General features: G+C 43.8%; 1 protein-coding gene across 1 annotated transcript; it reads left to right on the top strand.

Moving 5' to 3' along the window:
• Positions 1-1,253: 1,253 nt before the first annotated feature.
• Positions 1,254-25,724, top strand: LOC115476646 (UDP-glucose 6-dehydrogenase-like). The gene is made up of 11 exons (XM_030213123.1): positions 1,254-1,415; positions 2,738-2,839; positions 9,191-9,391; positions 10,230-10,427; positions 11,399-11,546; positions 18,251-18,345; positions 20,975-21,105; positions 22,481-22,620; positions 23,124-23,215; positions 24,939-25,049; positions 25,139-25,724. Exons 1-11 carry the CDS (start codon positions 1,254-1,256, stop codon positions 25,229-25,231), a joined length of 1,473 nt encoding a protein of 490 aa, XP_030068983.1. The 3' UTR covers positions 25,232-25,724.

A 25,724-nucleotide genomic window follows, 5' to 3' on the forward strand; every position in this document is an offset into this window, starting at 1 on the left:
GTGGATCTTGCGGTAAAAAAAAAAAGCCTGGGCTTTTTACAGGGGGGTACATGGCGGGGGGGGGGGGGGGGTACTGAGTACCAGCACCTTTTCTATTGTCTGCTAAAATGGATTCATGGTCCCCAGGTATTAATGAAAGATCCCAGGCTCTGCATATTAATTCTGCCTTTCCATAGATTCTGTAACTGGTCGCAAGGGGCCGGGCTATTGTGGGGGGTGGATCTGCTGGTGATAACCTCACCCCTGAAGGATGGCCTGGCATTTGAATACAGGCACTTTTTTTTGCTAGAAACAAAACGCAGCAAAAGAAAAAATGCAAACAAATTAGAGAATGTTATTTGGAGGGAAGCAGCTTTTTTTGATTTAAAGAAATATAGATCATTAACCTTGTCTGGCACTTTCCTGAGGTGATATTCCAAGAGCATTGTTCTCACTAGGCAAACTGTTGGCTGTCCAAACAGAAAATGTGTGTAGCAGCAGTGCTGTACAGATGATTTCTGCTGATGTGTAGACCATACTACTTTGGACCTCAGGACCCCCCAATGGCTGAGACCCTGGTGGCCTAGTGTCCCCAAGCCCCCACACCCCCCCCCCAGACAGCAACACAGGAGGCTTGAGGTCCAGCGGACCTCCATCCCCCCAACCCTCCTGACACAAGGGCACAAGGGGGTTGGATCTCCAGCCCCCTCTAACCTCCCAGCCCCCTCCCCCCCAACAATCCCTGGTGGCCCAGTAGGCTACATATTCCACCCACCCGCCCTGATGGTCTAGCAGCCTCCTCCTCCCATTACCTCCTTCTGTGATGGTAGGGAAGTCCTGCCCAGCGCATCCCAAGATGAACTGGGCAGGACACTCCCATTTTGGAGGCAGCGCTGGAAGAGGAGGGAGTGCTACTCCCTCCTCCATCACACACAGAGGTGCGGGGGAAGGGGGTGGAGGGCTTTAAGATTGTTTGCCCCAGCTTTGTTTCTCTGCGGCCCTGACACATACTACAGAATAGTCACTTGACACTGACACTCCTATCAATTGTTCTGGTCATGTGCTTTTTTTTTTTTTTTTACTACAATGTCCACTTTTCTCCCACCAAGCTTTTCTTCAGTGAGAATAGTAATGTGAGGGGTGAAGGCAGCTGAGTAGGGCTTTCACTGAGCAGAAGTGTTTAATGGAACTTTTGATTCTCTGTTTCAGATTAAGGAGTTACACAGATACAGTTTTATTAGCTGCTTGGTATTGAGTTCCCCTTCTCTGTAAGGATGATGCAGGTACAACACATTTGTTGCATTGGTGCTGGTTATGTTGGGGGTCCGACCTGCACCGTTATCGCTCAGATGTGCCCTGAAATCACAGTAACTGTTGTGGACATCAATGAAGAGCGAATCCTGGCCTGGAATTCAGACCAGCTGCCTATCTTTGAGGTAATCCTGCAACAGAAATCTGCCATGTGGTACTCCAAAGGCCATGCATTTTATTTATTTATACCACAGTTTATATACCACTCTGTCTTGCATTCTAGCTGGTTCACAGCGTATCAACATCCATAAATGTAAACATCAAATCTCCAACAACACACAGTCATAACATTATCTATCACTTCAAATAACATAATAAAACGACATACTGGTACATAAATCTCCAGCAGGTTGGATAGCCATAGATGGAGGCAGCACATTACTTGCAGCCTTAAAAAGCTGGAGAAAATGTAGTTTCCCCTGTTGAAGTTGCTGTATTATTTTTAGTCAAATATAAACTGAATAATAGCTAAAGTGACTTGCCTTACATCACATTAAAAAACATAGAGTTTCAGACTTTTTATCTTATGGAAACAGACAGCAGACTCCTTTATATATTGTATTTTACATCTGTGAAGGTCTGAATATTTTACTAATTGATGAGTAGTATAAGAACAAGATATCACCCGAATTTGGGTCAGAGCAATGGTCTACTGAGGTTGTCTATGACAGTGGCCAGCCTGGGCCACTTAGAAGTACCCATCAGATCCCAAAGAGGAAGCCCATTCCATTGAGTAGGAGGTAGAGAGAGACCTTAGGATAAGTGGTTAAATCAGGGCTTCCCAAATCTCTTGGGGACCCCACAACCAGTTTTTCAGAATATCTACAAATATGCATGAGATAAATTTAATGCATTGGAGGTTCAGAATATGGATATTCATCTCATTGGGGATATCCTAAAACTCCAACAGGCAGTGGGGTCCCCAGATTTAGGAGGCCCTGGTTTAAATAACAGTTAAGGGACCTGCCCTCTATAAAGTTTTCAAAACCCTTTAAAACTTAGCAAAATTAGTAATATTGACCATATTCTACCTCCACTGCATGCAGATCTCTCTCATGAACATTCATTGTGGTTATCCTGAAACCTGACTGGGGTGCCTCCGGGACCAGGTTTGGGAACCACTGCTTTAACCCTTTGAAAGTTTTGATGCCAATTTTGAAACTCTTCTACTGGTACTTTTCAAATTCCACCTGGTTAACTAGATGAATGATTTCTCTAGTAGTGCGGTATGTTAAATCTTTTGAAATAAATGAATGAATGAATATAGTCCCACATCAGCATTATCATTTCTCTGCTTGCAAGGGCCTCCTAGTTAGTTATTTTTGATTAGCGGCAGTATGGTCATATAGCAGAAACATAAAAGACGCTTGTCTCTTATTTTGCCCATCTGGTACTGAAGGTGAGGTGTGACATCTTTTCAGTCAGTGATTGTTTTCCATGTTCTTAGCCAGGACTGCAAGAAATTGTGGAGGCCTGTCGGGGAGTGAACCTCTTCTTTTCTACAAATGTTGTTGAAGCTATCCATGAGGCTGACATCATCTTTATTTCAGTAAGTTGGTACTTCGTATATAGTGTGTCATTAATCTTAGGGCAGCAGGTCTGATAGCTGTAGGAAAAAATGCTGTAGTCTTATCTGTCATGACACAGGTAGCTGAACTTGTACTCGCTCATATCATGGGATAGGAGGTAGTGTTCTATTGTGGATTAAAAACTGGTTAAAAGATAGAAAACAGAGTAGGGTTAAATGGTCAGTATTCTCAATGGAGAATGGTAGTTAGTGGTGTTCCTCAGGGGTCTGTGCTGGGACCACTGCTTTTTAACATATTTATAAATGACCTAGAGATAGGAGTAACTAGTGAGGTAATTAAATTTGCTGATGACACAAAGTTATTCAAAGTTGTTAAATCACGGGAGAACTGTGAAAAATTACAAGAGGACCTTATGAGACTGGGAGACTGGGCGTCTAAATGGCAGAACATATTTAATGTGAGCAAGTTCAAAGTGATGCATTGGGAAAGAGAAACCCGAATTATAGCTACGTCATGCAGACTGTATTTGTGAATTGTACATACCTGGACACTATATGTTGTGTGCACAATGTACTAAGTGTTAAAGTGAAAGTTAATAAAAATCATTTAAACATAGCTACGTCATGCAAGGTTCTACGTTAGGAGTCATAGACCAAGAAAGGGATCTAGGTGTCGTCGTTGATGATACGTTGAAACCTTCTGCTCAGTGTGCTGCTGCGGCTAAGAAAGCAAATAGAAAGTTAGTTTTATTAGGAAAAGAATGGAAAACAAAAATGAGGACGTTATAATGCCTTTGTATCGCTCCATGGTGTGACTGCACCTCAAATATTGTGTTCAATTCTGGTCGCCGCATCTCAAAAAAGATATAGTGTAAAGATATAAAAGTTTAGAAAAGGTACAGAGAAGAGCGACGAAAATTATAAAGGGAATGGGACGACTTCCCTATGAGGAAAGACTAAAGCAGCTAGGGCTCTTCAGCTTGGAGAAAAGGTGGCTGAGGGGAGATATGATAGAGGTCTATAAAATAATGAATGGAGTTGATTGGATAGATGTGAAGCGTCTGTTTATGCTTTCCAAAAATACTAGGACTAGGGGGCATGCGATGAAGCTACAATGTAGTAAATTTAAAACGAATCAGAGAAAATTTTTCTTCACTCAAAGTGTAATTAAACTCTGCAATTCATTGCCAGGGAATGTGGTAAAGGCAGTTAGCTTAGCGGAGTTTAAAAGAGGTTTGGACGGCTTCCTAAAGGAAAAGTCCATAGACCATTATTAAATGGACCAGGGGAAAATCCACTATTTCTGGGATAAGCAGTATAAAATGTTTTGTATTTTTTGGGGATCTTGCCAGGTATTTGTGACTGGATTGGCCACTGTTGGAAACAGGATGCTAGGCTTGATGGACCTTTGGTCTGTCCCAGTATGGCAATATTTATGTAAGAAGGCAATATCCCCCAGATTCTATAGCGCACCTAGAGATCTGCACCAAAATGCAAGCAGATTCTATAACAATGCATGTAACAACTAGCATAACAAGCTAATTGGCACTGGTTAGAGTTTAGGAGCACAACTCACCAAGCGTACTCTGTAACGAAGTGTGCCGAACCTCTAATATGCATAGGCAAAAATGGGTGTTGTTATAGGTGGGGCAATGAGCATTTCATGGGTGTTCCGGAATTTATGCCCATAGTTATAGAATATGGCCCAGTGCATGTAAATGTATGTGCTGGGATTTATGCCACGTTTTTGTTGGTGTAAATGGATGCATGTAGTTTTAGACACTGAAACAGCTAAGCGAATTGTATAGTCGGCGCCTAAATCTAGGTGCCAATTATAGAATATGCTTAGTCAACACTGATTTCAATGCCGATTTTTTTTTAGCCCAATATATAGAATCTCCCCCTATATTTCTAGACTTCTATGTATTGGTTCTGGGTAGGGCTAAATTTACCTGTTTCCTAGGCACGAGAGGATAGCCTGCCCCTCCAAGATAGGGGAGTCTTCAGGTCTTCCTCTGCAATGCCCCTTGGTGAAAGGGGCACTGCCTCTGTCCCAGCAATAGACCCTCACAAACACTGCATCCCATCAGATCTAACCCCTCTAAAGAGGCAGGATCATCTGGGAGCAAGTCTGTTTTAAGGGGCCGCTCTCGATGGGATGCTTCTTAGGATGAGTGGTGCTTAGGCAGGGCCGGTACAAGGAGTTTCACGTACAGTGCCTAATATTCAGCCTTGCTCACCCCTCAACTTTCAGGCCTTCAGGCCCCCTATCCAGTCATGATTACCCCAACTTTATCTCTTTCAGAATAATTCAGGTGAATGGGATATTTCAAAATTAGAACCAATACAGTATCTTGCGATCAATGGAGTATTACCTTTATAAAAAGGATATGATAAAACCCCTCTACAATCTTTTCTATACACTTATTATTAGGAAGGAAAAAAGGCCATCAGAATGTTATATTCTGCATCAAAACTTTTAGTGCTTCACTTTTTTCGATTGTAGGCAAAAAAAAACCCTTCCTTTATGTCACCTTAGGCACCGAAGAGCTTCTGTCCTCATAAAACTAACCCCAAACTTTGTCAGTTCTTCATTTTAAACAGTTTTCATTAAAAATCAAATACCAGCTTCCGGCAGTGGCCAACATTTCGATCCTCTGCTTCATAGCACACAAAGCTACTTTAGTTACTAGTACTGTCCAGCTCCTTAAAATCTTTCTTTAAAAAATCTTTTTTAGGACTTCTGCATTATTCTCTGTACCCTCAGTTACTTTAAAATGGGGAACTGAAAGTTTGGGATTAGTTTTAAGAGGATTGAAGCAGTTCAGTGCTACATCATCATTATTATATATAAAAATGTTATATCACGTGAAGGAGCTAAAAAGAAAGGGTTGTTGGTTTTTTTAAGATAGAAAAGGTTAAGCACTAGCTGATCAATATTCAGCCAGTGGTGGTCAGCATTTTTTAAAGTGCTAAGCTTCATAGTCTAAATTAGACCCAGATATAATTATGCGATGCCAGGCCATGTCCAGGCATCACCATGAATTATCCAGGCATGCTCGTACAGGAGCTAGCTGCTGGTACATATCCAAGTCCCAACCAGTATTCAGCCACACAACCTGCATGACACTTATCTGGGTTCCATCTCTATCAAAGTGAAACAGAAGAAACAAGTCTCCGCAAAAGTATATAGCATAAGACAAAACAGTGAAGATGACTCAAAACGTGGACGACACTCCAGATAAAAATAACTTTTTATTGAAGGATGAACAAGACTCGACTCAGCTGTGTTTCGACCTATGAGGCCTGCACCAAGAGTCTCTTGTGTTTGATAAATACATCCACTTGCAATATTTGTCTTCAAAGAGTTTGTCTGAATAGGAGCTGCTGCATCTTGTGCACTGAGATAAGATAAAGCTGTGTCAGCAATGAAACCTTGAGGGTGAGCTGGTGATTAAAAAGCAGTAAACAGTAAACAGCTCTATCAGCCAGCACCCAGATAAGGGAGTGTCACTGAACTGACAGGTCCTCTGCCCCTCCCCACCCCTCTTGTCCCCAATCCAACCCTCCCCTACCCCACCACTCCCAGGACTTACCTGGAGGTTATCCTTGGTATCTAGTGGACCAAGACAGGAATAGTTCTCCTCTGCTCCCACCCTGTCTGACTTTGGGTTGAAAGACGGCAGCACTGACCCCTAGTGGTAGTTTCATGGTGCTATGTAGTCACTCTCAATATAAGGACAAACTGCCTTTTTTTAAATTCTTTATTTATATATTTCTTATTAACAATTCCAAGAACAATCTTGTACAGAAATAAGAAGATTATATTCACAAATCTTATAATGTAAAGAAAAGTAAAATTATACTGACAATAGTTTATAGTCTTCTAATATTTGTCCACTAAATTGGGAGAAAAACAAGGCACGATACAATACAGTAATACTTATTTTAAATTCTCAATCAGAGACTTAGGAGGGAAGTTTACAGGGTTATATTATTACAATTGAGGTGTTGTTGTTATAACCGTTTCTAAGCTCAGAGATGGAGTGGTTACTTTCTTAGAATCTAAGAACGTTTTCAAATGCAATGGATCAAAGAAAATATGTTTCACTGAGTTCAATTTTACAACACATTTATATGGAAAGTTCAACCAAAATAATCCTCCCAATTGAAACACAATGGGGCGTAATTTAAGAAAGGATTGACGCCTCTTTTGCGTTACTTTGGAAACATCTGGATATATCCCTATTACGGAAGGATAACCCATAGCGGTAGCACTGCAAAACGCTGCCATGCATTAAATCTAAAGTAGAGGGGGAGAGTGCCAACCCTGATCCACTAGACACCAGGAATCACCTCTAGGTAAGTCCTGGAGGGTAGTGGGTGTCCAGGGAGAGTGATGGGGAAGGATTGGGGAACAGAATGGGTGGGGAGGAATATAGAGATCAGATCTGGGGGCAGTTTTGGGGAGCAGAGTGTGGGGATTGGAAAAGTGGGAGATATGGAGGGGAGGTTTGATCGGGGGAGGTGGTTCAGGGACCAGAGTAGGGGAATTGGAATGATCAGTGGGGGGGGGGGGGGGGGGGGGGGAGGGGAATAGATCAGTGACATGGCATTGGTGGTGACCCAGAAGTTATGTGAATGTTGGTTGATATTCAATGCCAGCTTTCACATAGCCAGGTGGCCAGAAAAAGGACAGTCTTTTGTGTGATCCTGTCTGGCCAGTTAGCAATGCAGGCACTGGCACTGAATATGGCCCTTGCTCACATAAGCACCGGCTCCTTCCCTGGACTGCCTCTGCACTGCCCAGTTTAGGACTGAGCGGTTACAGCCAATATTTAGTGGCACTGCCTGGTTAAGTATCACTGAATACCAGTAGTTGGCCTTCTCAGTGTCAGTGAAAGCATGTTGTTTTACTTTGCAGCTGCTCTTTGCCGCCCCTCAGAGGGTAGCGGCCTAGGTGGCCACTTAGTCTGCCTAATGGTGAAAAACCAGCCTTGTGCTTGTGAGAAAATATTGCCAAGATAGAAGAACAAGTGCCCCCTATCCATAGGCAGCTGCCTACCTAGTGGGAAATGAAACCTTAAGTAGTGCATTGATGACTCCAAACATTTTAGCTGTCCTATAATGCACAGTGGCGTAGCTAGGTGGGCTGGGGCCCCCCAAATTTCCTGTGGGCCCCTGGTTTTGCTGGCAGGGGTCCCCAACCCACGTCAGCTGAAGCGTTGTCCAGCACCGGTCTCCGGCACCACCATGTTGCCTGCCCTGCTCTGTCTTTCCCTCACATCCAGCACTCTCAATTTCACTAAAAGGAGTGTGCAGGATGTGAGGGCAGGCAACATGGTGGCGCCAGAGACCGGAGCTAAAAAACGCTTCAGCTAGTGGGGGTTGGGGACCCCTTCAGCCAAGGTATTTGCTGTGGCAGTGGGTGGGAAACGGCAAGGCAGGGGGGTGGCATACCAAAATGTGCTCCCCCACCTTGGGTTCTGGCCCCTCCCACTGTGAGGTCTGGCTACGCCCCTGATAAGGAAGCTCATATATTAAAAATTCTAGCTGCTGTAATGCTTTCTCTGTGATCCTGTTGGATTACTCAGGACACTGCACTGCAGTGGTGTCTCTATCTCAGATCGCCATTGTGCACCCCCCCCCCCCCCCCCCGGCACATCACCTCCTGGGGGTTCATGGAGTAGTGGCATGCCTGTCGGCTTCACCGGTTCCCTGTCCCAGAACAGGAAGTAACGTCAGAGGGAGCAAGGAACCAGCAGAGCCAACAGCCGCACGGCTGCTCCCTGCACCCCCTTGCAACGTGCACCCAGGGAGGACCGCCCCCATTGCCCCGCCCTTGGTACGCCACTGTTGTATTGCAACAGCTGGAGCTACTGGAATTGATAAGGCTCACATTGCTGGAGGTATGGCACCAATGATAAGATGATTGCAGTGACTGTAGGGAGCCCTGAATCAGCATTAAACCTCAGAGTATAATATTGTACTAGGAAGAACAGGAGTCTTCAGCTTAAGACAGCCCAGTCCTCAGGCTAGATTTGCATGCCTTACCTCCACTGTTCACAGATTTATTTCATACATATTCATTGTGGGTATCCTGAAAACCTGACTAGCTAGGTGTGTCCTGAGGACAGGGTTGAGAAGCCCTGGCATAGGTCCATATAAATTTTAGTTGGCAGCTAGCTTTTGGTGAAGTAATCATTTGCATGGCAATCACTCCTAGGTCAGTTGTGCTTTCCATTGACCTGAATAACTATAAATCTTTCCTCTATGTGACTTCTAAACATATCATAATCTATTTCCTCCAAATTTTATATTGTTAATGTACACCTTTCAGTTATCATTCTAACTTATTTTTTTTTGTACCAGGTGAACACCCCCACCAAAACATTTGGTATTGGTAAAGGGCGGGCAGCTGACCTGAAATATATAGAAGCATGTGCCCGCCAGATTGCCGAAGTGGCAGTAGGATTCAAGATTGTAGTGGAAAAGAGTACTGTTCCAGTCCGAGCAGCAGAGAGCATATGTAGGATCTTTGATGCCAACACTAAATCCAGTGCCTGCTTCCAGGTAATGCCATCCAACGCTGGCCTGGATCTTGGTTTACAAAAAAATCCCTCTGTATGGGTTTTGTTAAAAAAAAAAGAAGAAGATTTCCAAGCAAAATTAAGAGTCTATTTTCTGGAATGTGTGTTCATGCATGCAGAGAGATAAATTTAATAGGGCACCAAACATATGTGTACACAGACACACACAGAGATCTGATAGCCCCAAATCTCCAACTAGAGTCAACGAGGCATCGTGCCTTCTTCTTCACAGCCTCTTTTCTTTGGAAAGACCTTCCTTTATCTATTTGGTCAGAATTAAACTTGGGCTCTTTCACCAAGCATTCAATAATACATAAGGTATCTGTGTTTTTGTGATGGCTGTTTCCATTTCTGTTCCACGTTTTCCCCTCCCCCACCCCATTTCTTCTCCTCTCTCATCCTTCCTCTTTCTCTTCCCCTCCTTTTTTGTCTTGTTACCTAGCATTTTTACGTGATTAGGATGATTGTTCTGAATACATTCCTACACCAAGATTGTAGTAGTTTTCTGCCTGTATCATATTGTTTTAGATTGTAAACCGCCTTGTTCATCCAGTTAGTTAAGGCAGTATAGCAAATCTGAATAAACTATAACTACACCTGCCACTGACCTGGCATAAATGGGTACAGCTACGTGTAGGCAGGCCAGTGTGGGCTTACACTAGTATTCTATAATGGAATCTGGGCATCAGATGCTGCTAACAGGTGCTCCCTGTGCAGGATTGGGGCACTTAAAAGGGGGTGCCCACTTATAGAATTGGCACCCTAGGTTTCTATAATTAAAAGTTTTAAAAGATCTTAATTTTACTCTTCTTCCCAATCAGGTTCTATCTAATCCAGAGTTTCTGGCAGAAGGAACAGCTGTAAGTGATCTCAAGCACCCAGACAGAATTCTCATTGGAGGCAATGAAACACCTGAAGGCCAGATGGCAATGGAAGCACTCAGCAGCATCTATGAACACTGGGTCCCCAAGAACAGGATAATTACCACCAACACCTGGTCATCAGAGCTCTCCAAACTGGTGTGGGCTTCGTTGCTTCAACAATTTAGGCGTAGCCAGACCTTGAGGTGGGAGGGGCACATTTTGATCGCTTCACCCCAACTTCCGCCACCTCGCCGCTCCCTACCCACTACTGCCACTGTACATCTTGGCTGGTGGGGGTCCCCAACCCCCGCCAGCTGAAGACTTTGTCCAGCGCTGGTCTGCGGTGGTGCCACCACATTGCCTACCCTCCTCTCTCTTTCCCTCATGTCCAGCAGGCTCCTTTTAGTGAAACTGAGCATGCTCAATTTCACTAAAGGAGGGTGCCCAACGTGAGGGGAAGAGAGAGCAGGGCAGGCAATGCGGCAGTGCCACTGCAGACCAGCATTGGATGAAGTCTTCAGCTGGTGGGGGTTGGGGACCCCCACCAGCCAACTAGGGGCCCAGAGCAAATTTGGGGAGGGTGGGCCCAGGCCCCAATGGCACCACTTAGCTACGCCACTGAATTTCACAATGTGTCACTCAATTTGCTTCACAGTATCACATCCTTTCTCATAGGGCCTGATTTACTAAGGGAGTTTCCCCTTTTGTATTGTTATATAAAAAAAAAACAAATGATATCCAGCATGTTTGATTTTCAGCTATTTCTCCTGTTCTGAAAACACAGGTTGAGTCTCTTGGTTTTACAAAAGATAAACACCCAGTGTACTGCTAAATGAATCATTCATTGCATTTGGGCAGCAGTTCTCAACCCCATCCTCAAGGACACACCCAATCAGGTTTTCAGAATACCCTTAATGAATATGCATGAGATAAATTTGCATACCAGATCAGGGATACCTTGGTATGACTGAGTCAAGGCAAAGGTGTTAGACCTGCTGTTTAAGAATGATGCCCAAATCTTCTGGGCTACCAACATTTTTACTTTAGCATCCAAAACCAGTGTTTGAACAAACTTTTTACCTCTTAGTCACAAATCTGAGTCTAATTCTGTCCTTTCTGCTTTCCAGGCAGCTAATGCCTTCCTGGCACAAAGAATCAGCAGCATTAACTCCATCAGTGCCCTTTGTGAGATGACAGGAGCCGATGTGGAAGAGGTAGCGAATGCTATTGGCACCGATCAACGCATTGGCATTCATTTCCTGAAAGCCAGTGTTGGTGAGTTTAGCATCAGGGAAAAGGGGGGATAAACTGCTACTACTTCTCATTTCTATAACATTATTAAATGCAGTGCTTTGTAGACATATGAAACATACATACAAGACAGTCCCTGTTCTACTGAGGTAACAGAAAAGACAAATAGGAAACATTTCAACTGAAAGGTTTAAACTGAATGTATCTAAATTGCAGATTTTTATTACTTTCAGGAAAAGTTTCCCCTTCTGTTGTTCCAGAAACTCTTTCAATTGATGATTTGAAAATCCCTCTTGTGACCAGTTTAAAATATTTTGGTGTGTGGGTTGACACTGCCTTATCCTTGAATTTTCAACTTAAAAAGACTATTGAGAAAGTATTTTTAAAATAAAATTTATTACAAGATTATAAGACTTATTAACAGCAGCGAACTTTAGGTCAGTGATGCAATGTCTGATTACTCCAGTACTAGACTACTGTAATTCACTGTACTTAGGATTACCAACATGTAAATTGCGTGCCTTACAGATAGCTCAGAACTCTGCTGTGTGTCTTCTAGCAAATGTTCCCCACATCACCCGTATTGGAGGAGATTCTCTATATGATGCCTAAAAAAAAAATCAGTGGTGAAATCAGTACCAAGCGTATTCTATAATCTGGGCCTAGATCTAGGCGCCGATTATAGAATATACTTAGTTCATATTTCTGCGTCTAAATCTATGTGCATCCATTTACACCAACAAAAACTTGGTGTAAATCCCTGGGCGTAGATTTAGGCACACTAGGCCATATTCTATAACTAGGCATGTAAATTTCCCTGCCCATAACCATGCCCCTTTTTGCCTGCACGCATTAAAAGCTCAGCGCACTTTTTACCTACAGGTCCAACATTACATTTATACACAAGGATGGTTACGAAAGGATCCAGAGGATTATGAAGAATTAGAGAATTTGTGGGGCTCTTTAGGGACAATGAAGGGAGTTATATCTATGTTGTATAAATTTATAAGGGGTAGGAGTTTTGAGAAATGTTTGTATATGACTCGATGGGAAAGTGATTTGCAGAAGGAATTAACAGTTCATGAGTGGAAGGCCATTATTTTGGAAGTTAACAAAGCATCGACATGTCTGTTGCTGAAAGAAAATGCCTTTAAGGTCCTCTCGAGATGGTATTTTACCCCACACAGATTGCATGTGATGTTTCCAGGGGCTTCACAGTATTGTTGGAGATGTTTAACGGATGTGGGAACTTTTTTGCATATTTGGTGGTCCTGTGGGAAATTACAATTGTACTGGCAAACCATTACTGCAAAGATAACTGCCCACACAGGTAAGACCTTTTTGTGCAAGCCTCAGTGGTGCCTGTTGGGCTTAGGAAACAGACGAGGAGCTAAATGGCAGAGACGTCTAAAGAGGATGTGCTTGACAGTTGCAAAGAGTGTCATTGCCCGGTTTTGGAAACAGCAAGAGGCACCAACAGAGCAAGACTGGCTTCTAAAACTTTCCCTTATTGGGGAGATGGAGAAACTAACTGACAAAAGGGTGGGAAATTATAATATGAATGATGAACTCTGGACTCAATTAAGAGCTATGACCCAAGCGAGTTAGCAATAGGTGTATGATGGGAGAGGGGAGGGAGGGTGAGGGGGGTTTGGGGAAGGGTGGGGGGGGGGGGGGAGAAATGAAAATTAAAGTCTGTATTTGTTCACTTGCAGATTTATTGTTGATTAATAAAAAAAGAATGTTTTAAAAAAAAAAAAAAGCTCAGCGCACTTTGTTACAGAGTACGCTTAGCAAGTTGTGCATGTAAATTCTAATTGGTGCCAATTAGTGCTCATTATTGCTTGTTAAGTGCTGTTATCAGTGCTCATTAGCATATTAAGCTTGTTAAACTACGCAGATTGTTATAGTATCTGCGCCGAATTTGGCGCCAATGTTTAGGCATGCTATATAGAATCCGGGGGATTACACCCATTTTAAAAGAGTTGCATTGGTACCCTATACTGCAGAGAATGAAGTTCAAAATTTTAACCTTGATTTACAAAACATTGAGGGGCCCTTTTACAAAGGCATGTAAGGGCATACGCACATTCAGCAAGTGCCCTTACACTGCGTGCCCCGGGCGGTAATTCTGAATTTGATGTGTGCCAAAAACACACGATAGAAAATATTTTCTATTTTCTACCATGTGGCACTTACCCAGTGGTAAACAGCAGTGCGTACACTGCATGCCTACTGACCGGGGAGCACGTGAAACCTTCCCACTATTTCAATGGGTGGCAGTAAGGTCTCAGGCCAAAAATGGATGATGCTGGTTTTTATTTTGCCGCACATCCAATTTCCGGCCCCTTAAAAAGAGACCCTTTTCCAGGATGTGGCAAAAAATGGCCCAGCGCGTCCCAAAGAGACGCACTCCCACAGTCCACTTCTTTCCGCAGCTTAGTAAAAGGGCCCTTGAATGATGATGTGCCAATGGCTATTGCCAGCTCTTTAAGAATTTATAGACCTTCACAGACCTTATGGTCTGCAGGTAAACTTTTGCTCAATGACCCTTCCTTTCATCGGATAAGGCCAAATGAATGTCATTATTCAATTTTTGTATGTGGAATGCTCTTCCTTTTGAACTGTACAAAATTGCTTCAATAACTCAATTCCAAAACTGTCTGAAAGTGCATCTGTTTATTCAGGCTTTTGCTGCTGTTTAATCTCCTTCTTCTCTAATGCTTCATTTTACTAAGTCTTCATAAGGAATTTGTCACTTCGTAGCGAGCTATATGTATATTTTGTTGTATTTTAAATAAGTTGTTTGTTTTATCTTATGTTTATTATGTATATTTTTAGTGTTATCCATTTAGAATTGTGAGATAGTGAGGATTATACATTTTTTAATAAATCAGAAAATGTTATCATAAAAATATGGTTGAAATCAATAAGGTTATAATAAAAGGGAGCCAGGGTTTTAATTTTTTTTTTATTAAGAAGAGCCTTAAAACGATGGGTTTTTAGACAGAATCTGGCTAAGCTCTGTTTTTTCCTTATACAAGATGTTGATGCTTGTAAAATGTTTAAATGAATAAATAATAAATAAAAAATCTGGCTATGGCCAGAGAAGGAGCATGATAATGCACCAGCACTGAAGACTAGGTTAAGATCAAAGAGTAGGAGCTGGCAGGAAGGAGGAGGAAATGGAGAGTGAAACTTGCTTGAATAATGGAATTTACAAGCAGAGATGCAGGAAAAAATTCAAGAGAAGATATAACAAGGGGCTGCTGCATGAATGCATGTGTAGGTGAGTTAGTAGGCAAAGTTTGAACTGCAAGGACAAGTGAATGGGGAATCAGTGTGTTGATCTGAGAAGGCTGAATGGCCATAATGATACTGGAGAGAGAGAAAAGTTATGCAGGAACTTTGATTAAGCTGTGGAAAAACCTATGAGGAGCAGATTGCAGTAGGCTAAGCCAGGGGCGTATCTGCGTGGGGCCACAGGGGCCTGGGCCCCCGCAGATTTCACCCTGGACCCCCCTACAACAGACCCTCTCCACCTCCCCCTCCCGCCCGCCACCAACCCGTCGCCGATCTTTGCTGGCGGGGGACCCCAAGCCCCCGCCAGCCGAAGTCCTATCTTCCGTGCAGGATGCAAGTTTCAACGCTTCCTGTTCTTCTGAGTCTGACGTCCTGCACGTACAACGTGCAGAACATCAGACTCAGAATTTGGAATTCAATCTGACGTCCTGCGCGTTGTACGTGCAGGACGTCAGACTCAGAAGAACAGGAAGCGTTGAAACTTGCAGCGGCGCAGCCTGCATGGAAGAGAGGACCTCGGCTGGCGGGGGGTTGGGGTCCCCCGCCAGCAAAGGTAAGTGACAGCAGCGGGGGAGGGTGTCATTGGTGGCGAGGGGGGGGTCCGGAAATGGCGGGGGGGGGGGGGGGATCGGTGGCGCCGGGGGGGGGGGGCTAAAATGTGCCCCCTCCCTCTGGCTCTGGCCCCCCCTACCGCCCGAGTCCAGATACGCCCCTGGGCTAAGCAGGAGATCATTTGAGAGTGCGTGTGTTTAAAAAACAGTGACCTGATTTTAGTGATAGAGAAGAATCGGGACATGCTGTGTGATTGGCTGAGAGAGACCTGGAGGGGCATAATCGAAAGGGATGTCCAAATAGTTTTGATTTGGATGTCCTCGCATGTCCCGATCCCTGATTCTACCTGGCGGTGGTTATTTCAGGCACGTAAGAAAAACACGTCCAAAAAGGACGTCCATCACAAAATCTGAAGAAAAAAACATCCAAGTGCTCGTCAGGGACGTCCTTTTTTTGAGTGACTTGTGTGAAGCCGTCTTTGGAATGCACAGAGCAGCCAGCATAACGATTGGCTGCTCTGCGCATGCTCGGCTGGCCGACTGGCTTCCCCTCCTTAGGAAGGAAATCGCGTGCAAATGAGCTAACAGCGAGCAGCTCATTTGCATGCGATTTCCTTCATGCATGCCCGTTTTTTACTGATTCGCTAAGGGATCGGGAAGGGCTCTTTCCGTGGAGTTAGTGCAGTATCTACACATAGAGAGAGAAGCAGGGGCGTAGCTACGGGTGGGCCTGGATGGGCCCAGGCCCACCCAATCTCAGCTAAGGCCCGCCCAGTTTGTCCTGATCCTCCAATCATAGCCGGTCTTCTAGGCACCGGTTAGCCTTTTAGTTTAGCTGCTTCTCAGCCACATGCATTCAGGCAGCTGGCTGGCAGAAAACACAGCAGCTCGATTCCTCCTTCTGCCTTAATTGTTTTAGTGCAGTGCTCAGTCGGGAAGTCAGGAGTGCGACTTTACTTTTCAGTCTCAGCTGCTCTGTGGACAATTATCTTGTCAGTGGTTCTGCCTTAATTGTTTTAGTGCAGTGCTGAGTCGGAGCACATTAAGACCTGATCCCGGACTTTGGGCCTGTTGGATTCAGCTCAGTAATTAGCTCAGCTGGAGAAGTTGGGCCCTATTCTGTTACAGGCACAGAGACCTTGAGAACTGTTGGGCCACCAAATTTCCAAGAAAATATCCTGGTCAGCAAAATAACCAATTCTGTCTGGTCAAGAGACTTGGCTTCATTAATAAAATGCGATGATGCTAAGCAGAGCTAGAATAAGCTTTTTCTGCGCAAGGTTTGCTTCTTGATTTTACTTTTTAAACCAGTGGCGTAGCCAGACCTGACATTTTGGGTGGGCCCAGAGGTAATATGGGTGGGCACCATGTATATAAGTATTTTTTTTTTATATATATAGTTACATTGTGCCATATCTTAAACTTGCCCAAACATAAGTCTACCATATTAACCTATGGTACTTTGTGTGTCTAAGTGCTCTGAAAATGAGCCACTAAGACCTCCAGCCCCCCCCCCCCCGTCGCTGGGTGGGAGGGTGGGAGATCGTTTGGCCGGAGGCGGCCACATCACAAATTCTGGGGGTTTGGGGAGGGGCTGGAGACCCACCGAATCTCCAGCCCTCCTTGAACATGGGGGGGGGCGGAGATCGTCGGGGGACCTCCAGCCCCCTGTTCGCGTTTGCCTCGGGGGGGGGGGGGTGAATGGGGGCCTGCCAGCATGCAACTGCATGCTGGACAGGGCTCACCATTCCTCTCCAATGATCCGCAAAGTCTAACGCCAGCTCGGAGCTGGCGTTGATTTTGCTGCGGCCAGCGACCCAATCTTTGGCGCGCTGGACGCTGATCATTGGGGATGAATGCGTTAAGCGCTGATTAGCATGCATGTGCAAGCTAATTGTGCTAAGATCCCTGTTTAGCATGCATTTGCATGCTACTTGCGCTAAGAGCCCTCGAGTGCGTTGTTTCAGGCACTCGAAGGCTGTGATCATGGGTCGGCAGCAAACTCCGGCGCTAGTATGGCGTTAACAGCCTCTAGCGCCGGAGTTTGCTTTTGATCATGAGGGCCTTAGTGGCTCATTTTCAGAGCACTTAGACACACAAAGTACCATAGGTTAGTATGGTAGACTTATGTTTGGGCAAGTTTAAGATATGGCATAATGTAACTATATTTAAAAATATTGTTTTTTTCAATTAGGTATGTATGTGATTTATGTTGATGCAGGGCAGCTGTTGGGCAGACTAATTAGAAATCCATCATCAAGTGTATTCTAAGGCACTATTTTCTAGTATCCTGAGAAACACTACCCATACTTATATACATGGTGCCCACCCAAAATGTCAGGTCTAGCTACACCACTGGAGAGAAGAGGGCTCAGGATGGAAAATCAAAGTGGATATGTGTGAATGTCTGTCTGGAATTTGAAGGGAAGTCCAGAATTTAGAAAGCTACATACTTTTAACCAGCAACATCAGTTTATTTAAAGTAAAAAAGAAACAGTTTATCCAGTAGTCCTCTGTTTGCTGATATCCATTTCCTACCTTTTATATTTTCTTAACATGCATTATGATTGACCCAGGAGCTACCCTTATTATTCACTGCTATTACCTTAGCAAATCCTGGCCACCCTTTTTCATGCTTCTTGTATGGTTTTCTGGGCCTGGTTTATTTGCATAGTCTATATTGGATCACTGTGTCTGAAGCACAAACCCCCAATTTACATGATATTTATGCACTTAAAGCTAGATTTACTAACATGTGCTAGCAGATTAATGTGAGATGTGTGTAGTTGGCAAATGGGCCCCACTGATAATGTGTTTAACGCACTGTAGTAAATACAACCCTTAATTTGGTGACCATTCTCCTTTGCTTTCCAGGTTTCGGTGGCAGCTGTTTTCAGAAGGATGTCCTTAACCTGGTTTATCTCTGTGAGGCTCTCAACCTGCCTGAGGTGGCCCAGTACTGGCAACAGGTCAATCAATTTTGCCTGCTTCAAATATTTAACAGACTGAGGAGAGAGGAAGTGGAAGGGATTAGGAGTGCTGTGTAACTCCCCCATCTTAGGGAAATAATCAGTTGGAATAACTGAACCTCTCAACTCGTCAAACTAATTTCCCTGGCTTTAGCTTATTTTCCATTTCAGAGTAGATTTTATGAACCTTACCATAGGCGGTTGGTGGCCCAACTGTTTGGAGAGGCTAAAGGGGGTGGGGTTAGGGGTGGTACCAGCGGTGGGGCTTACATCCATAATTGTCTGACAACACACCTAGCTCCGCCCCCACCTAGCCCTGCCCTTGTTGACAAGATGTGTTTTAAAATTCAAGCAAAAAGTGTACAGAAAAACTAATTCAAATAAGCACAATGCTATCATAGGAAACCTATCTAGCCCATTATATGGGCTGAAGTCAGTAAGCAGAGCTTGCCTCCATTTTCACTCACGCAAAACAATAGCAAATGCTATTGAAAACAATAGCAAAATATTATTACAAATGAGGAACTGCCTATGCATGGTCCACGTGTAAAAAGTCAAAAGCTGTTCAAGTTGGATAGGATGTGCTTTAAAAGATGGAGGACAATATATATATATATATATATATTTTTTTTTTTTTTAAATACTTATTTTAGTTTTTAATTTATTTGAAAAAAACTTTCCATATATAAATATAAATATCATGAAATAAAAATTAAATACCACTAAAACAGCTTAAAAAATATTGTAGCTGGTAGAGACAGCAGTTATAAACTCTGTATTTTGTGCTCCTTTTTCTACACTGTTCTATACAATAGAGATGGGCAAATTCATTAAGGAAATCATTTTTCCTATTAGATTCATCTTAGCAGCTGTTGTAATGTGCCGTAGGAAGCCTGGTGTTATAAAATAAGATGGACTATATTGAAATTAAATGGAAGTAAAATTAAACTCACCTTTCATTAGGGCACGTGAAATCACATCTTCACAGGTCTGTTCTCAATCTAATCTTCTTGGGCTCCCCCACCTCCTGTGGCCACCCCCATTTCAAAACCACAGCCAGCCAGCCAGCCAGCCCCCCCCCCCCCCCCCCGTTCAAAGCCACGGCTCCTTCCCCAGTGATTCTGACCACTGAGAAAAAAGAAAACTTTTATCTTCCTCTTCCCTCCTGCGCCCAACCCCCGCTCACTTCTTTTCTTACCCGGTGGCCTGCCTGACTCGCTACCTCCCTAAAGCTCCTTCCCCAGCAGTTCTGAGCACTGAAAAAAAAGACAGCTGCCAGTATAGAGCCACGTGCTGCAACACTCACTCAAGGCTCACAGCCACGCTCTGCCGGAACGGCAGCAGGAAGTGTGTCACAGGGGGAGGTTCCGGGCAGAGCTGTCTGTGAGTGTTGCAGCACGTGGCTCTATAGCGGCAGCTCTGTTTTTTTCTGTGCTCAGAACTGCTGGGGAAGGAGCCTTAGGGAGGTAGTGAATCGGGCAGGCAGCCAGGTAAGAAGTGAGGGGGGGGGGGGGGAGAGGAAGATAAAATTTCTTTTTGCGCCTGCCCAGAATTTGAGGCGGGCAGGAGGTACTGACAGAGGAAGGAGGTCATGGTTGGGCTGGGGAGGCTTAGTCTCCCCAACCTTCTTATACGGGGGGCCTATGAACCTTACAGTTTCTTTGGTAAATTTTGACCACCTACAGAAGAAATATTGAACAGTCTTTGCCAGGGGTGTAGCCAGCCCTTGAGATGGGAGGGGCCAGAGCCCAAAGTGTGTGTGTGTGGGGGGGGGGGGGGGGGATGACATATTTTGGTCCACTGCCCCGCCGCATGCTCAATTTCACTAAAACAAGTACGCTGGACCACAAGGGGAAGAGAGAGCAGGACAGCCAATGCGGCAGTGCTGGAGCCCGGTGCAGGCCAAAGGCTTCAGCTGGTGGGGGTTGGGGACCTTCGCCAGCGAAACCATGGGCCCAGAGCAAATTTGAGGGGGCCCAGGCCCGCTGTAGCTACACCATTGGTCTTTGCTTCTACCATGTTATTCCCACCTCCATCTCTTCAAACTGGCTCTCCTCCATTTGTTAATCCCCTTCTTAGCTTCTCTCCATCTTGCTGCTGGCATCACTTCTGGAACAGCAGTTCCAGGGATGTAGTGCTGCTAACCTCCAAAATAACTTTCTAACAAGGCAGGACACAGGGCTGTCAACTGAGATAAATCAGATAAGAGTACAGATAGGAGGAGGGAGGGGAGCAGGAAAGGCAGCTTCCTGTTACTGATTTGGAAGCAAGTGTGGAAGGCTGTGCTCACTGCTTTACATGGGTTCTGTGTACAATTTTCTACATTATTGCAATCGTCCTATGCTCAAAAAAATTAGTGCGTGACACAACTTCGTGCAAATTGTGTAGACATCATCACACTATTTAAATGAAAAAAAGCACATGGTCTGAGATGGAGTCAAGATTAGCTGGGTTTTATTCTGTAGCTAGTGTTAGTGAAGAGTTTGTGCAGAGTTTGTGCTATTTTCTTTCTTCTGCCAAGATAAACTACCTGCAATATTTTTATTGTAGGAGATAGGCAGTATTGCGGTCTCAAATTGATGCAAGACTTGTCTCCATCTTTGCAAATGCAATCTGAATCTTTTCGCAGGTGATCGAGATTAATGAATACCAGCGCAGGAGGTTTGCCTCTCGCATCATCAGCTGCCTTTTTAACACAGTCACCGATAAGAAGATTGCACTCTTGGGTTTTGCCTTCAAAAAGGACACCGGAGACACCAGGTAACTCAGTCAGGCAGCTGAAGGATAGCAACTATTCTGCAAAGTTTGATGGATCTGATATATTATCATTTCACAGCTTTTGGTTCAATGGAATAGGGCAAAATTAATTCTACGTGACAGAAGAAATCATACACTTGCTTTATTTCTTTGAAAGCGTGAATAAACATGTGGATAAGGGTGAGCTGGTCAATGAAAGACTCATCAGAAAATCAGAGTCATGAGATAGAAGGCAATGTTCTATTGTGGATTAGGAATTGGCTGATGGATAGAAAATAGAGGGTATGGTTAAATGGCCAATTCTCTCAATGGAGGAGGGTGAATAGTGGAGTGCCCCAAGGATCTGTACTAAGACCAGTGCTATTTAACATATTTATTAATGATCTGGAAATGGCATCAATAAGTGAGGTGATTACATTTGCAGATGACACAAAACTATTCAGAACTGTTACAATGCATATGGATTGTGAAAAATTGCTGGAAGACTGGGCTTCCAAACAGCAGATGAAATTTAATGTAGAGAAATACAAAGTGATGCACATTGGGAAGAATAATCCAAATCAGTTACTTGATGCTAGGCTCCACCTTAGGAGTTAGTACCCAAGACAAAGATCTAGGCATCATTGTAGACAATATGCTGAATTCTTTTGCCCACCATGTGGTGGCAGCCAAAAAAGCAAACACAATGCTAGGAATTATTAGGAAAAGGATTGTACATAAGCTTCATCGTGCAACCTCATCATGAGTATTGCTTTGTTCTGGTCATTGTATGTCAAAAAAGATATAGTGTAACTAGAAAAGGTTCAAAGAAGAACAACCAAAATGATTAAGGGGATGGAACTCCTCTCATCTGAGGAAAGGCTAAAGAGATTAGGGCTCCCCCTTAGGAGTTAGCACCCAAGACAAAGATCTAGGCGTCACTGTAGACAATATCTACAAAATTCTGAGTGGTGTAGAACGGGTAAAAGTGAATCGTTTTTTCTCTCTTTTAAAAAGTAAAAAGGCCAGGGGCAACCCAATGAAATTACATGGAAATACTTTTAAAACAAATGAAGAAATATGTTTTCACTCAAAGAATAGTTAAGCTTCTGGGAACTCATTGCCAGAGGATGTGGCAACAGCAGTTAGTGTGTATCAGGGTTTTAAAAAAGGTTTGTCCAACTTTGGAGGAAATGTCCATACTCTGCTAGTGAGAGAGACATGGGGGAAGCCACTGCTTGCCCAGGGATTGGTAGCATAGAATGTTGCTACTATTTGGGTTTCTGCCAGGTATTTGTGTCCTAGATTGGCTACTGTTGGAAGCAGGATACTGGGCTAGATGGACAATTGGTCTGACCCAGTTGGCTACTCTTATGTTCCTGTTTCTTTTGCCTCCCAGAGAGTCCTCCAGTATCTATATCTGCAAGTATCTAATGGAGGAGGGAGCCCGGCTGAATATTTTTGATCCCAAAGTAAAGAAAGAACAGATCCTACATGACCTGTGTCACCCCTGCCTGTCATACGATGATAAAGACAAAGGTACAGTGGAAGGCTCTAATAGGGAGTATTCCCTGCCAGTAAGTATTGATGAAACAAAATACTTATAATGGCAAATGTGTTTTCATCACCTTACAAAAAAAACAAAAAACAATAATCCACAATTAGAAAGTCAAATACAAAATGCATACGGGATTCTTATTTAGATCCATTTTTACACTTAGAAGTTCTCTCGCATTTGAAATGGATTACAGGAAACTAGTCTCCCCTACTATGTAAAAAATGATAGTTTATGAATTATCCTTAATTTCTTCTGTAACCTCATTTTGGTCACCTACATTTTAATCCAACGGCATATGTTCATGTTTAACCTTCTGTTTTACCTATGCTACACCAGTGAGCCAGCTTGCTTCTTAATTCTCTCTTGCTTTTATTCTCTTTAGGGAGGTGGTATGTTTTATTGATCACGTTTTGGTACGTGTAGGGTTCTTAGGCAGGACTGAGAATTTGGGTCCAATGAAATCTGTGTCTGTTCTGTATTGCAGTGTTGCATTTAATCACCATTTCCTCAGATCCCTACAAAGCCTGTGAAAATACTCATGCAATAGTTATTTGTACAGAATGGGACATCTTCAAGGTAAGCAACAGATAAGTGGTATGTTACTGTAGTTGGCAATACTTTTAACTCAAGTTTTGTTCAAGCTGTGAAACAGCACATTAACACTGCAAGCTGGGGAGGGAAACACGCATCTACCAGCTGGATTCATAAGAGACGTGAAGGGCAATTCTGTAACTTAATGCCTGTTGGCAGTTATGTGCCTAAGTGCTACAACACCTAACTGGTAAGCAGGGCCGTGCTAACCCGGTAAGCAGGGTAAGCACGGCAGGGGGGCGCCTCACCTTCAAGGGCGGCACCGCCGGCTGAGTCAGTGTTGTGTTTAATAAAATTAAAAAATACAAACCTCTCGAGTCGCGTTGCTGCTGGCTCTGGCTGCTGCCTTCCCGTGCGCTGCAGCCTGAGCTCGTTCATCTGTTTAGTTTAGGCTTAGCACTGTCCCGGCGTGACGTCATCGCGCCTGGAGCCTCGCAGGCAGTTCGACTCCGAAGGACGGGTGTTTGCCGACGCCACATTGGAGACTGGAGTAGTGCTGGGAGAGAGAAAAGCCGGCGCCCTTGGAACATTGGATGATCATCTGCTGCTGCCCGCTCCCGCAGCTCTCCGCAAGTCTGCATTAATTTTGGCTTTTCGTTTTTGAGTCAGACTGTGGACATCATCGGTAAGGACGGTTTCGCCTTGTTAACTTTTCATTACTGTAATGGCTGGCAGCAGGCTGGCCTACACTTATCGATAAAGAAAGTTATGTTACATTTGAGGCTGCAGGTTGGGGCGGGAACTGAAACCAACCAGGCCAGCTGGAGAAAGATTAAGATAAGGGAAGGAGGAAATTTCTGGGGGGGGGGGGGGGGGGGCACCAACTGCATCTTGTGCCAAACCAGGGGGGGGGGCACTAGAGACCCTTGGCACGGCCCTGCTGGTAAGGGGACATAGACATGAACAGGCTATGTCTGTGTTTCCAACTTATGCAGGTAACTTATAGAAGAGTTTCAAGTTTATTCAGTACTTAAGATATCGCTTAGGGAAAAGCCAGTAAAGTGGTTTACAATTCCATATACCCCCCAAAAAACAGAAGGAAATAGGACTACACTAGTAAATAAAAGGAAGGTAGAACATCAGAGATCCAGAAACTGACACTTCAAACATCAGACCACCACCTCTTCATCTGACGTGCAAGGGCACTAAGAACTAAAATAAGCACCAATTGTGGGCTCTGGAAGGATCATGGCATGCATCTGTGGTCATTTCACTTTTAGTCTCAACTGCAGCAAGGTATATTCCATTACACCCATGCAACTATCCAACTGTTTCTAGTTTGAGCTTCATTCAGGCTTGTTTAATGTTCACTAAAGGAGCTCCATCAGTCATGCTTCTTCCCTTTCCAAATTCTTCAGTGATCTCATCCAAAACTGTGGTCCTGTGCAGACTCCTCGTAGTAGCACTCTCTTGCCTCATGCACTCGGTATTCCTGGACTCAAATATTCCAGCTGATTGTTAATGTACTCCTCTGGACTGCCCACCTTATATATGGTTTTCCTGATTTAATTCTGAAGTTTGTCAAGATAGCTGAGATTGGTTATGCTCATGGCATTGGACGCATAGATGTGTCCATTTACTTCCTAATTAACTGTTGTGCTCAAGGAAGGCAGCACCTGAAAATGGGTAGATACTCTTAACACTGGAGAATAAAAATACAGGCACATATGAGACTCTTCCTCTTTATGACATTTTGTATTTTCTGCAGACCCTGGACTATGAAAGAATTTACAAAGGAATGCAGAAGCCAGCCTTTATTTTTGACGGCAGGAGAATCCTGAATCACACCCATGACTATCTGCAACAACTGGGCTTTCAGGTACAGTAGCTCTTCACAGATTAGCAACAACAATCTCTCAGGTACTGGACAGTTTAAGTGTTCTTTAATATCTCTTTTCTTTTCTCTAGGTGGAAACAATTGGAAAGAAAATTAGTCAAAAAACCCTATTTACCATCAACAATGTTTCCCAACTGGAAATGCAGTCCTCTTGCCCAAAGTAATGGTAGAAGATGGGACTTAAACGGTGCACAGACTCGAGAGAAGATGAGCTGCCAGGTTCTAGAGCAGACTACCATTATGATTTCAACTAGGGTACATATGAATGGATATAATCTCATTGCATGAAGCTTAGGTTTGCTCCAACTGTGATCGTGTACAGGCTTAGACTGTCTCCACCATCTCAAAATTCATGGTGTAAGGAAAGTTGTGAGCATGGGCAATAGAGATACAACAGTGGTCTGCAGTTTATTCAGTAGCTGGTTTGGAAGTGTCTTTGCATAGATACAGCTAAATCCCACTGTCCATGTTAAAGAAGAGACAACTGGAATTCTAGTTTTCCCTATTGTTGGTTTAAAATACCTCAGAAGATGAGTTCATTTTCAAAAAGGTGGTATGTACAGTGAATATTTATAGAAATAAAAGGGGTGGGCACAATAAAGTGCACTACACTTTGCACAGCAGTTAACTTGACTTTTACCACAGCGTTCTGCCAAG

The sequence above is a fragment of the Microcaecilia unicolor genome, chromosome 8, assembly GCF_901765095.1.
Source record: "Microcaecilia unicolor chromosome 8, aMicUni1.1, whole genome shotgun sequence".
Taxonomy (NCBI): domain Eukaryota; kingdom Metazoa; phylum Chordata; class Amphibia; order Gymnophiona; family Siphonopidae; genus Microcaecilia; species Microcaecilia unicolor.

Excerpts from the sequence above, each read along its gene's own strand:
- LOC115476646 (XM_030213123.1), top strand. The coding sequence starts at position 1,254 with ATGATGCAGGTACAACACATTTGTTGCATTGGTGCTGGTTATGTTGGG. Across the intron at positions 2,840-9,190 it reads CTGACATCATCTTTATTTCA|GTGAACACCCCCACCAAAAC; the intron begins GTAAGTTGGTAC and ends TTTTTGTACCAG. Across the intron at positions 11,547-18,250 it reads TTTCCTGAAAGCCAGTGTTG|GTTTCGGTGGCAGCTGTTTT; the intron begins GTGAGTTTAGCA and ends TTTGCTTTCCAG.